General features: G+C 45.8%; 1 protein-coding gene across 1 annotated transcript in view; it reads left to right on the top strand.

The window, feature by feature from the left end:
* Positions 1-3,456, top strand: part of LOC126094684 (UDP-glucosyltransferase 2-like) — a 114,823-nt gene extending 111,367 nt beyond the window's left edge. The window contains exon 7 of the mRNA XM_049909205.1: positions 2,219-3,456. Coding sequence (XP_049765162.1) covers positions 2,219-2,498 — 280 coding nt within the window. The 3' untranslated portion in view covers positions 2,499-3,456. The remainder of the gene's footprint in view (positions 1-2,218) is intronic.
* Positions 3,457-13,756: the final 10,300 nt, after the last annotated feature.

Raw genomic sequence — 13,756 nt, forward strand, 5'->3', positions numbered from 1 at the left:
CTCACGTTCAGAAACGTATGGGAACAAGGCTGCGTCGACTGAAGACCACAATGAAAGGCCAAGTACTCAGTGATGGAAAACCTTTGGGTGGAGCTAAAAGATTGACAGACGAGGTAATCAACAGATTGCAAAGAGACTATGGACTGGCAATAAGACAAAATACTCACAGTGTGATGCAATGGAAAAGGCTGTAATGGCACTTAATTACCAACCCTTATCGACTGACGAGGAACCATTACATGGACTATGCCCACAGGGACCCAATTCCTGGTGGAAGTACAACAAATATCAGGTTCAAATGGTTCAAATGGCTCTGAGCACTATGGGACTTAACATCAGAGGCCATCAGTCCCCTAGAACTTAGAACTACTTAAACCTAACTAACCTAAGGACATCATACACATCCATGCCCGAGGCAGGATTCGAACCTGCGACCGTGGCGGTCGCGCGGTTCCGGACTGAGCGCCTAGAACCGCTAGACCACCGCGGCCGGCACAAATATCAGGGATCTGAACTTGTATACAAGCATCATCACAGTCTACCATAAACTGTCATGAAGGCTATAAAACCAATTTTCAGAGATCTTTCTGCAATTGAACTTTTGAAGAAATGTCTCCATGGACGTACGCAAAATCAAAATGTGAGTGTGAATAATGTAATTTGGACCAGAATCCCAAAAAATGTGTTTGTGTAAATTCATACTCTTCATTTTGGAGTATATGACGCCATTGCTACGTACAACAAAGGTAACATTATAAAGTGCAGTGTGCTGCAGAAGTTGCATGTCATGCCCGGAAAGTACATGCTGAGTGCAATGATGTCGATAGACAATGAGAGGAAACGGGATGCTGAAAGGAAAGAAAAAGAGTGTGAGAGGCAAGCCAGAAAGAATGAAAGGTGTGAAAAGAAGGCTAGATGGGGAGATGTCTAGTGACAGTGAAAACCCCTCTTATGGTGCTGGACTCCACCAAAATGTTAGCGAGACTTTGAAACTCGTTTTCCACAAGTTCACTTTTTTGCCATATAAGGAACATTTTCTGCTAAACTATTAGAGATAAAGACTTAAAATTTTCAAGGAATGTAAACAGTGCCAATATAAAACTTGTATCATAGCCTTTTTGTGATAACACATTTTATTTCAAAGATACTCTGCCAAAAAATGTGTCAATTATTTTCAGTAACAAAATAATTAATATCTTCCCAAAAAATACCAATAAAATAAAATCCATATGGTATATGGTATTAAATATATGTAATATTATACTGTAAATGTGGTGTCACCGCCAGACACCACACTTGCTAGGTGGTAGCTTTAAATCGGCCGCGGTCCATTAGTACATGTCGGACCCGCGTGTCGCCACTGTCAGTAATTGCAGACCGAGCGCCGCCACACGGCAGGTCTAGAGAGACGTACTAGCACTCGCCCCAGTTTTACGCACGACTTTGCTAGCGACTACACTGACGAAGCCTTTCTCTCATTAGCCGAGAGATAGTTAGAATAGCCTTCAGCTAAGTCCATGGCCACGACCTAGCAAGGCGCCATTAACCATATCTAGAGAGAGTCTCACTTGTATCATCCAGAATGCTGTATACAAATGATGGATTAAAGTTAAGTATTCCAGCAGCTACGTACTTTTCTGATAGCATTCATTACGTATCCTGTTTCAGACCTAACGCCAGCCGGCGTGTGTAAACGCGTGCCTTTCGGTTACCCGTCACTGTGGACTGGCTGTCTTGTCAGTCCACAACAGTAAAAGTTTCATCATTCTGGTGTTAATAGTTCATAAGAAAATGTTCCTTACATTTAACATTGGAGGTATAGGACGTTCCGGGTCCCCTTAGACGGCGGGAGTTTCTACTGCGTGTCGTCCCGCTTGCCAGAACCTACCTTGGCCGGCAAGATCGCCGGATCTCTCCTCGATTCAGAACGTTTGGAGCATTATGGAGCATTATGATCTAACGCGCCAGCTGGACAGAATTTAGCACGATATCCCTGAGGCGAACATCCAACAACCGTATCAATCAATCCCCAAGCCGAGTAACTGCTTGCATAAGGCCAGAAGTGAATGAACGCTTTATTGACTTGCTCTGTTTGTGAAGATATTTGTCTTGGACAACTCATCCAATTTTTATGAAAATTTAGTGATTTGTTAATCTGTACATGTAGATCCGCGAAAAGTCGGCGGTTCCCTTTAACACTGGTCGCTCTCTGCGGCAGGTACAAGGAGAACATGAATCGGCTGTCAGCGGTGTTCAGGGAGCACAAGGCGGACTCGGTGGAGCGCGCCGTTTGGTGGATCGAGTACGTGCTGCGCCACAAGGGAGCGCCGCACCTGCGCAGCGCCGCCTTGGACCTCCACTGGTGGCAGCTGCTGCTGCTCGACGTCGTCGCCTTCGTGCTGGCGGTTGCAGCAGCCACCGCCGCCGCCCTCTACCTGCTGGCGAGGCGTCTCTTCAGCGGGCTCAGCGCCTGGAGGGTCAAAACCAAAGTCGCCTGAACACCAGCGTCTCCAGAACTGTGTCATTTGTCCCGTACTAGCAGCAAAGTGGTGTCACAGAGGAGCTTTCTCATAATGCGTCTGCTCCGCACGCCTCCTCGTATATTCTTTTCAACGTCGATGGGACTGCTTTACCGTCACCAATCCAAAAAAATACTACATATTGTCGTTGTTCAATTAAATTACCAGTAGTCAGGTGCTGTCCCGTGAGTCTCGTCCAGAGCATTGCAGTCTGTGGCTGACTTAAATGCAAAACTTCGCTAATGATAATCCCCAAATTGCATTCGTAGTTCAAATCCGTAAGAGAATATTCTGCATCAGTGTGTCACGTCTCAAAGCCAGTCCTACACAGCTGCAGCCTGTATCCCTGGGCAGGATGACAGAGCCGACTTGTAATCTGAGACATTCGGGCTGCCGAGTACCGCACGCGTTGGCTACATTTCACGTCAGCGATCGCTGCCCCACTTTGTTCTGCCAGCTCTCCGACGAGAACAGTAGGGCGCAACAACAACTATGTTTGTTTTGCAAAGTACACCCGTCGACACACACAAATATTTGCTCACTCTGTTGAAAAGTTGTTATTCTTTTAATAGTTTGGCCGAAGACAGTCTGAAAGAAACCAGTGGGTGTAAACGAACAAATTGAACATCGCTTGTAGATTGCTTTCCATCGGTAGGAATACCATGTACTCAGCATATACCTAGGATTGGCGACAGGCACGACCTGTTAAAAGAAACGACGTCAAAATACACAGCTAACAAATATATACAGCCTAAAGAGGCAAAAAGAAGTGCTTGAGAAACACATGTCTCGAATTTGTGTATGTATTACTTCCAGTCATGCGTTATTGCACAAAAATAAAAGAAATAAACGCACTGCACAAACGAAAAGAGTCTATTTTTTCAATCTAAAAAAAGTGGTTCAAATGGCTCTGAGCACTATGGGACTTAACTTCTGAGGTCATCAGTCCCCTAGAACTTACAACTACTTAAACTCAACTAACCTAAGGACATCACACACATCCATGCCCGAGGCAGGTTTTGAACCCGCGACCGTAGCGGCCGCGCGGTTCCAGACTGTAGCGCATAGAACCGCTCGGCCACCCCGGCCGGCTTTTACTCTAAAATACGGGCAAATATAGGTAAATATAGGTAAAGAAAAATCACTCATTCTTGCTGCATCGTGCACAAATCTGCTTTGCTAGAACTCGAACAAAAGTTTCTGGCTACGTATCTCACAATTTGAAGCACTAACTTTTCTTACTTTTCATAATCAGGAACAGAATTTGACGCTTTTAAAGTAGCACTTTGAACCTTTCATGGTATTTCATTCTCATCAACTGCATCTTGACGAATCCAGCATTTTCTTATTCATAAATACCAACAGGGTTTCAGAAGACGATGCACGTAATCCCTTAGAAAAATTATACATGACCGTCCTTAAACTGACACACAATATTTTTTAGCGCAACGCAATCCGACTTTCAGTAATCCCTACAAAAGAATGGCCCTGACTAACAATAACTTATACTTTTCACAAATCACTTACCTCACAAAAATCTTCGTTACTCGAGCTACTGCAATACAGCGAGCGCCACTACTGCCAGCTAAATAAAAGATTCAAACTACGGAAGGCACTAACTACTGATAGGCATAGTTAGCAAATGAAAGATTTTGATAGAGAACAAACAATGTATTTACCTCAATAGTGTTCAAAAGTCATAATATATACAGCAGTTCATGACATCCAGTCTTACAAATTTCAAAACTCCACCATCTCTCTCCCCACATCCACCACTGCTGGCGGCTCACCTCCAACTGCTCAACGCTACGCGCTGTTCACATCCATCTGCCCAACACTACAATGGCAGACAACAATGCAAACTAGCCACAGACTGCACACAGCACAGCCAGTGATTTTTCATACAGAGCGCTACGTGGCGTTACCAATAAGAAAACCTAAACATCCTACTTACACAAGACATATAGTAAACAGCCACACATAATCAGTGGATGGAACTTCTCTCCAGGTTTGTAGCTCACATTACACATGATCGGTATTGTCACCATCTGTGATGCGACACTTGCCAGTACGAAGATCAAATTCCTGCCACACGCGTCCCAACATGGCATGGTCAGTATCAACAACCACATTAATTACGCTTTCTTACAACTGTTCCAAAGTGGCAGTGGAGACTGCAACACGTGATCTTTGACGTAACTCATAAGAAGAAATCACATCGAGTTAAGCCACGTGACTAAGCGGACAACTAAAGAAGAGATGAGTCGTGATTCGTCGCTCCTCCAATCCAACACTGAGGCAGTTTGGCATCGAGGTGATCACGAATGTGGGGAAGAAAGTGTATTGGACCACCATCACATTGCTAAATAAAGTCAGCGCTGTCTTGCATTGATTGTGGCGTAACCAATTTCTGAAGCAGGACCACGAGCACGAAACCAGTCACAGATTACTCCGAAAAAGAGAAAGTTCATAAATTTTGTAAGAGACATGGGATAAAAGACACCTACTTTAGGAAAATCGCTAATATCTGCCACAGTCTCGCGTGAACCTTCTTTGCCTAAAACACGCACGTTATGACGATTCACTTTTCCACACACATGAAACGTGGCTTGTGAGAAGTATTACTGCGGTAGCTGCTGCTAGTCATTGTAAGCGTCAGAACGGAGATCACTGTTCCGAGTGCTCACCGCATGTGTCAACTGCAACCTGTACGGTTTTACACGCAGACGTTTGCGGAAAACGCGACCGACAGCTAACAGCGGTAGCTGCAGTTGTCTGATAGCACGTGCCGTCGTGTTCTCCTGGCTCCTCCTTTGCTGGCGGTACCAACCGACCAGAATTCTCAGCTGAGTTTTTACCTGATATTTGGGACGAAATCGTCGTTGAACCGTCACAACTGACTCACATTTAGCGATTCAAGGACACAAAACGCACACATCGCTCCATTATACACCATTTTCTGACTCCGCTGCCCTTTAGTGGCGCGCTCTGCAGTTACGTCACGGCGTGTATTACGAAGATACAGGGTGTTTCAAAAATGACCGGTATATTTGAAACGGCAATAAAAACTAAACGAGCAGCGATAGAAATACACCGTTTGTTGCAATATGCTTGGGACAACAGTACATTTTCAGGCAGACAAACTTTCCAAATTACAGTAGTTACAATTTTCAACAACAGATGGCGCTGCGGTCTGGGAAACTCTATAGTACGATATTTTCCACATATCCACCATGCGTAGCAATAATATGGCGTAGTCTCTGAATGAAATTACCCGAAACTTTTGACAACGTGTCTGGTGGAATGGCTTCACATGCAGATGAGATGTACTGCTTCAGCTGTTCAATTGTTTCTGGATTCTGGCGGTACACCTGCTCTTTCAAGTGTCCCCACAGAAAGAAGTCACAGGGGTTCACGTCTGGCGAATAGGGAGACCAATCCACGCCGCCTCCTGTATGTTTCGGATAGCCCAAAGCAATCACATGATCATCGAAATATTCATTCAGGAAATTAAAGACGTCAGCCGTGCGATGTGGCCGGGCACCATCTTGCATAAACCACGAGGTGTTCGCAGTGTCGTCTAAGGCAGTTTGTACCGCCACAAATTCACGAAGAATGTCCAGATAGCGTGATGCAGTAATCGTTTCGGATCTGAAAAATGGGCCAATGATTCCTTTGGAAGAAATGGCGGCCCAGACCAGTACTTTTTGAGGATGCAGGGATGATGGGACTGCAACATGGGGCTTTTCGGTTCCCCATATGCGCCAGTTCTGTTTATTGACGAAGCCGTCCAGGTAAAAATAAGCTTAGTCAGTAAACCAAATGCTGCCCACATGCATATCGCCGTCATCAATCCTGTGCACTATATCGTTAGCGAATGTCTCTCGTGCAGCAATGGTAACGGCGCTGAGGGGTTGCCGCGTTTGAATTTTGTATGGATAGAGGTGTAAACTCTGGCGCATGAGACGATACGTGGACGTTGGCGTCATTTGGACCGCAGCTGCAACACGGCGAACGGAAACCCGAGGCCGCTGTTGGATCACATGCTGCACTAGCTGCGCGTTGCCCTCTGTGGTTGCCGTACGCGGTCGCCCTACCTTTCCGGCACGTTCATCCGTCACGTTCCCAGTCCGTTGAAATTTTTCAAACAGATCCTTTATTGTATCGCTTTTCGGTCCTTTGGTTACATTAAACCTCCGTTGAAAACTTCGTCTTGTTGCAACAACACTGTGTTCTAGGCGGTGGAATTCCAACACCAGAAAAATCCTCTGTTCTAAGGAATAAACCATGTTGTCTACAGCACACTTGCACGTTGTGAACAGCACACGCTTACAGCAGAAAGACGACGTACAGAATGGCGCACCCACAGACTGCGTTGTCTTCTATATCTTTCACATCACTTGCAGCGCCATCTGTTGTTGAAAATTGTAACTACTGTAATTTCGAAAGTTTGCCCGCCTGAAAATGTACTGTTGTCCCAAGCATATTGCAACAAACAGTGTATTTCTATCGCTGCTCGTTTAGTTTTTATTGCCGTTTCAAATATACCGGTCATTTTTGAAACACCCTGTAAGCTTTGGAGTGATGTTCCATCCACCGATGTGTGTCTATTATCTGTATGTCTTGTAGTTTATAAGCAGCTGTCTTCTGAAACCGTGGTGGTACTTACCAGTAACATCGCAGTGGCTGTTTTTAGTAGACTACACCGTCGTTTCAAAAAAGTTGTTTTAAAATATAATGGGCTTTTCCTGTAATTTTGTTCAATGTTCGTACTTACTATTTTGATAAATGTATACGTTTCAGGAGTGGACCATGTACGTATAGTATTTTACATGTGGTGCACAACAAAACACTGTGCGATTTGCTACTGTATGTTTTACGAACGACTGAGGAATACTTCTTTATAATAAATTTTCCTTCACAACCAATGCCATAAATATTTATCACCTTGCATCTCCACAATGAAAATATGTTTATTTGCCTCTGGCCGCTATTATTTATTATAAGAAAATCGAGGTAATGAAAAAAAACACACACTTCATGGAGCACAACGTCAGCGTTATATGGTAACACAAATAATGAACCCGCAGCAATAGTCGTTTGTTATTACAGTGAAGGAAATTAGATTGCAATAGATTACCCAATGTAAGTGGTCATGTCACAATGGAACACAATTCTGAAGTTCTCTGACAAGGAAACCTCCCCATCGCACCCCCCTCAGATTTAGTAATAATTTGGTACAGTAGATAGGCCTTGAAAAACTGAACACAGATCAATCGAGAAAACAGGAAGAAGTTGTAAGGAACTATTAAAAAAATAAACAAAATATACAAACTGAGTAGTCCATACGCAAGATAGGCAACATCAAGGAGTGCCTGAAATCGGGAGCGCCGTGGTCCAGTGGGGGCCGGCACGGTAGCTCAGCGTGTTCGGTCAGAGGGTTAGCTGCCCTCTGTAATAAAAAACTGAGTTAATAGATCAACAACGAACTTAAAAGGGTGTCTTACGACGTCCGCCCCGATCAGATTCAGCGAACAGAAAAAAAAAAGTGTTTAGCGTGAGCAGCTCCGGAACGAGAGGTCCTTGGTTCAAGTGTTCCCTCGAGTCAAAAGTTTAATTTTTTATTTTCAGACAATTATTATCTGTCCGTCCGTCCGTCCGATGCGAGGTAACTGCGCCGTAGTATGGGGACGCTACACCTAAACAAACATCGAAACACACGTCAGTCGACCACAGCGCACGGAAGAGAGAGTATTGCTGCTAACGAGGCTCCCTGGCTGGCAGTTGACCGTTCGCTACTTTGGACGAGAGTGCATTAAATACGTGAGATGTATTCCGTGGACAATATGAATCCAGCAAATATAGCTCGCGACTTCAATAACAAGGTCAATGATAATAATTGTCTGAAAATAAAAAATTAAACTTTTCACTCGAGCGAAGACTTGAACCAAGGACCTCTCGCTCGGGGGCTGCTCACGCTAACCACGGGACCACGGCGCTCCCCAACTCAGACACTCCTTGATGTTGCCTATCTTGCGCATGGACTACTCGGTTTGTATATTTTGCTTATTTATTTTTTTTTTTTTAGTTCCGCACAACTTCAAAATGGTTCAAATGGCTCTGAGCACTATGGGACTTAACAGTTATGGTCATCAGTCCCCTAGAACTTAGAACTACTTAAACCTAACTAACCTAAGGACATCACACAACACCCAGGCATCACGAGGCAGAGAAAATCCCTGACCCCGCCGGGAATCGAACCCGGGAACCCGGGCGTGGGAAGCAAGAACGCTACCGCACGACCACGAGCTGCGGCCTCCGCACAACTTCTTCCTGTTTTCTCGATTGATCTGTGTTCAGTTTTTCAAGGGCTATCCACTGTGCCAACTTATAACTAAATCTGAGGGGGGTGCGATGGGGAGGTTTCCTTGTGAGAAGTGACTGTTAAAGGTGATTATTACGTAAATGCATCGAAGGCGCGAGGATCTTACAAATATCCAGAGCGATACTGTCCAGGGCGAAGCCACACGACTTTCGTGCCTGTAGCAAGACTTCAAAGCTAAAAGACCTAAAAGAGTTATCTAGTAACAAAATCGGTAAGATCTGTGCCAGGTCGAAAGAAATTTATGAAAATATTTTACCAATTAAAAACTGTACAGGTCTTCATTGGAAAATGATGTCACAGCTGAAACATCAATTTAAAAGAAACCCGTTTGAACACTCACAGCAGCAAAAACTGATGATGAAATTGGTGCTCTATTTAAAACGTCGCAATAAAACTGTTTTAATCCATCAATAGCAAAATGTTAAACATATTATGTACACTATATTTATAGAATCACCACTGACCATGCTCCGTAAACGCGCATTGTGTATAACTCTTAAATTCGAATATGTGCAAGACGACTAAATCAAAGCGGCTACTACACACGATGGCCACCCAAATAAAAAAGCTGTTGTATTCATCGCGGAACGCATGATTTATGTAATTCACCTCAGTTCATAGTTTTTTATGCATATTAAAGCGGACGATGATTACAAATTATCACCTTTATGCAGCAGTTGTCAACTCTACGCTGTTAACAGCATCATACACTCCTGGAAATGGAAAAAAGAACACATTGACACCGGTGTGTCAGACCCACCATACTTGCTCCGGACACTGCGAGAGGGCTGTACAAGCAATGATCACACGCACGGCACACCGGACACACCAGGAACCGCGGTGTTGGCCGTCGAATGGCGCTAGCTGCGCAGCATTTGTGCACCGCCGCCGTCAGTGTCAGCCAGTTTGCCGTGGCATACGGAGCTCCATCGCGGTCTTTAACACTGGTAGCATGCCGCGACAGCGTGGACGTGAACCGTATGTGCAGTTGACGGACTTTGAGCGAGGGCGTATAGTGGGCATGCGGGAGGCCAGGTGGACGTACCGCCCAATTGCTCAACACGTGGGGCGTGAGGTCTCCACAGTACATCGATGTTGTCGCCAGTGGTCGGCGGAAGGTGCACGTGCCCGTCGACCTGGGACCGGACCGCAGCGACGCACGGATGCACGCCAAGACCGTAGGATCCTACGCAGTGCCGTAGGGGACCGCACCGCCACTTCCCAGCAAATTACGGACACTGTTGCTCCTGGGGTATCGGCGAGGACCATTCGCAACCGTCTCCATGAAGCTGGGCTACGGTCCCGCACACCGTTAGGCCGTCTTCCGCTCACGCCCCAACATCGTGCAGCCCGCCTCCAGTGGTGTCGCGACAGGCGTGAATGGAGGGACGAATGGAGACGTGTCGTCTTCAGCGATGAGAGTCGCTTCTGCCTTGGTGCCAATGATGGTCGTATGCGTGTTTGGCGCCGTGCAGGTGAGCGCCACAATCAGGACTGCATACGACCGAAGCACACAGGACCAACACCCGGCATCATGGTGTGGGGAGCGATCTCCTACACTGGCCGTACACCACTGGTGATCGTCGAGGGGACACTGAATAGTGCACGGTACATCCAAACCGTCATCGAACCCATCGTTCTACCATTCCTAGACCGGCAAGGGAACTTGCTGTTCCAACAGGACAATGCACGTCCGCATGTATCCCGTGCCACCCAACGTGCTCTAGAAGGTGTAAGTCAACTACCCTGGCCAGCAAGATCTCCGGATCTGTCCCCCATTGAGCATGTTTGGGACTGGATGAAGCGTCGTCTCACGCGGTCTGCACGTCCAGCACGAACGCTGGTCCAACTGAGGCGCCAGGTGGAAATGGCATGGCAAGCCGTTCCACAGGACTACATCCAGCATCTCTACGATCGTCTCCATGGGAGAATAGCAGCCTGCATTGCTGCGAAAGGTGGATGTACACTGTACTAGTGCCGACATTGTGCATGCTCTGTTGCCTGTGTCTATGTACCTGTGGTTCTGTCAGTGTGATCATGTGATGTATCTGACTCCAGGAATGTGTCAATAAAGTTTCCCCTTCCTGGGACAATGAATTCACGGTGTTCTTATTTCAATTTCCAGGAGTGTAGATTTACTCATCGTTCTCCCTTCAAGCGAAGAGACAATTGCTTGTCCACAGTTGCGATTCAGTATCCATGCATAGTGTTACCGAAAAACATTTCTCAACTTTCTATTTCACAATATAGTACCTTTTGTGAAACACACCCTAATGGTATTTTTCTCAAAAACGTACATCCAAGCAGTTTGTAAACAAGTCCACAGAACACTGACAATGATCGCTGTAGGGCCTTAACGAACTGTAGCTCAGACACGTTTGAAGAGCGAAATTACAGGCGAGAGGGCCGGTGAGGTAAGCAGTGATAACCACTGTTCTTAGAGACTGCTTACATATCCTCTCTACATGTACCCGGTCATTTTCTTTTTGAAATATACACTGAAGCCCCAAAAAACTGGTGTAGGCATGCGTATTCAAATACAGAGCTACGTAAACAGGCAGAAGACGGCACTGCGATCGTCAACGCTTATATGAAATAACTGTCTGGCGCCGTTGTTAGAACGCTTACTGCTTGCTGCTACAACGGCAGGTTATCAAGGTTTAAGTCAGTTTGAACTTTGTTATAGTCGGAACACGAATTATCGGACACAGCATCTCCGAGTTATCGATGAAGTGGGGATTTTCCCGTACCACCATTTCACGAGTAACTGTGAATATCAAGAATCCGGTAAAACATCAAATCTCCGACATCGCTGCGGCCGGAAAAAGGTCCTGCAAGAAAGGGACCAACAACGACTAAAGAGAATCGTTCAGTGTGACAGATACGCAACCGTTCCACAAATTGCTGCAGATTTCAATACTAGACCATAAACAAGTGTCAGCGTACGAACCATTCAAATGGTTCAAATGGCTCTGAGCACTATGGGACTTAACATCTTAGGTCATCAGTCCCCTAAAACTTAGAACTACTTAAACCTAACTAACCTAAAGACATCACACACATCCATCCCCGAGGCAGGATTCGAACCTGCGACCGTAGCAGTCCCGCGGTTCCGGACTGTACTGCCCAGAACCGCACGGCCACCGCGGCCGGCTCGAACCATTCAAACGAAACATCATCGATATGGGTTTCCGGAGCCGAAGGCCAATTCGTGTACCCTTGATGACTGCACAACACAAAGCTTTATGTCTCGCCTGTGCCCGTAAAAACCGACGTTAGACTGTTGATGACTGGAAACACGTTGCCTGATCCGACGAGCCACGTTTCTAATTGTATCGAGCGGATGGACGTGTATGCGTATGGAGACAACCTAATGAATCCATGGAACCTGCATGTCAGCAGGGGACTGTTCAAGCTGGTGGAGGGTCTGTAATAGTGTGTGGCGTGTGTAGTTGGAGTGATGCGGGACCTCTGATACGTCTAGATACGACTCTGACAGAATGACACGGACGTAAGCATCCTGTCTAATCACCTGCATCATTTCATGTCCATCGTACCTTCCGACGGACTTGGGCAATTCCAGCAGGACAATGTGACATCCCACCCGCGCAAAATTGCTACAGAGGGGCTCCAGGAACACTCTTCTGAGTTTAAACACTTCCGCTGGCCACCAAACTCGCCAGGCATTAACATTATTGAGCAAATCGGGGATGCCTTCCAACTTGCTGTTCAGAAGACATGTCCACCCCCCCCCCCCTCGTACTGTTACGGGTTTATGGATAGCCCTGCAGGATTCATGGTGTCAGTTCTCTCCCGCACAATGTCATACTTTAGTAGAGTCCAGGCCACGTCGTGTTGCGGCACTTTTGCGTGCTGGCGGGGACCCTACACGATATTAGGCAGGTGTACGAGTTTCTTTGGCTCTTCAGTGTAGTATGTGGAAGGAGAACAATACCTTGGCTTCCACGACGTCGCAGGTGTAGTGTTTTCGAGACCTCACATTGAATAAATTAGTGCTCCAAATAATCTTAGGTGCAAGACTGAGGCCGCCATAATAGCATCTAACGCACATAGACACTCGCATGGCAATGGCCCTTCTGCAGAAGTCGCTACAGACGTTCGTTGCTCTAATCGCCTTGAATTATTTGGACTGATTCGTGATGAGTTCGAGTGTGGACCTTCCTATAAGCGCGGTCAGCTTTCCTACTCACTTCGGCGTAAAACGTAAGTAGTTATTTTTTTATTTCCAATTCGTAAACAGACGCTCTGCTTTTTTAATAGCCCCAGGTACTGACATACAGGGTCTTAGGGGAGTAAGTGAAGATATTTTGATCATTGGTACCTTAATATTTACCTACTTCAATGTGGCAGTTGTTTTTCTCAGCATCTAAGAGTCTTCCCACAAACAACTCACATAATATACTACATGATATTTTCTGAACGGTTGTAACTGACTACGCCTGCCACTATAGACTAACCGTTTTGCGAAAATATTGTAATGTAGTCAGTTACTTTATATTTCAAAATTCTGAAAAAGATATTTATTGTTTTAATGAATATCTGTATCTGATTCCACAAGTATTTATATTTTTCAATTAAACTTAGACCAAAAATTTAAGCACTAGTAGGTGATGTCACTTTTGCCAATGAATGTCTTATCCAATTGTTGTGTACATAGTTCCGCGTAGTCAGCGCGTACACAACTTTCCCACTAGAGCGCGCCCCGCTAAGCACAACAGCGCAGGCGCAGCGCTCGTCCGTCTCCGCACTACGAGATGGCGCTGTCTTAGAGACGGACCAAATTCTGCTTCCGCCGATCCGCGTATTAATATGAAACGCAGCCAATGAGATT

Source organism: Schistocerca cancellata, chromosome 8 (assembly GCF_023864275.1).
Source record: "Schistocerca cancellata isolate TAMUIC-IGC-003103 chromosome 8, iqSchCanc2.1, whole genome shotgun sequence".
Classification (NCBI taxonomy): Eukaryota; Metazoa; Arthropoda; class Insecta; order Orthoptera; family Acrididae; genus Schistocerca; species Schistocerca cancellata.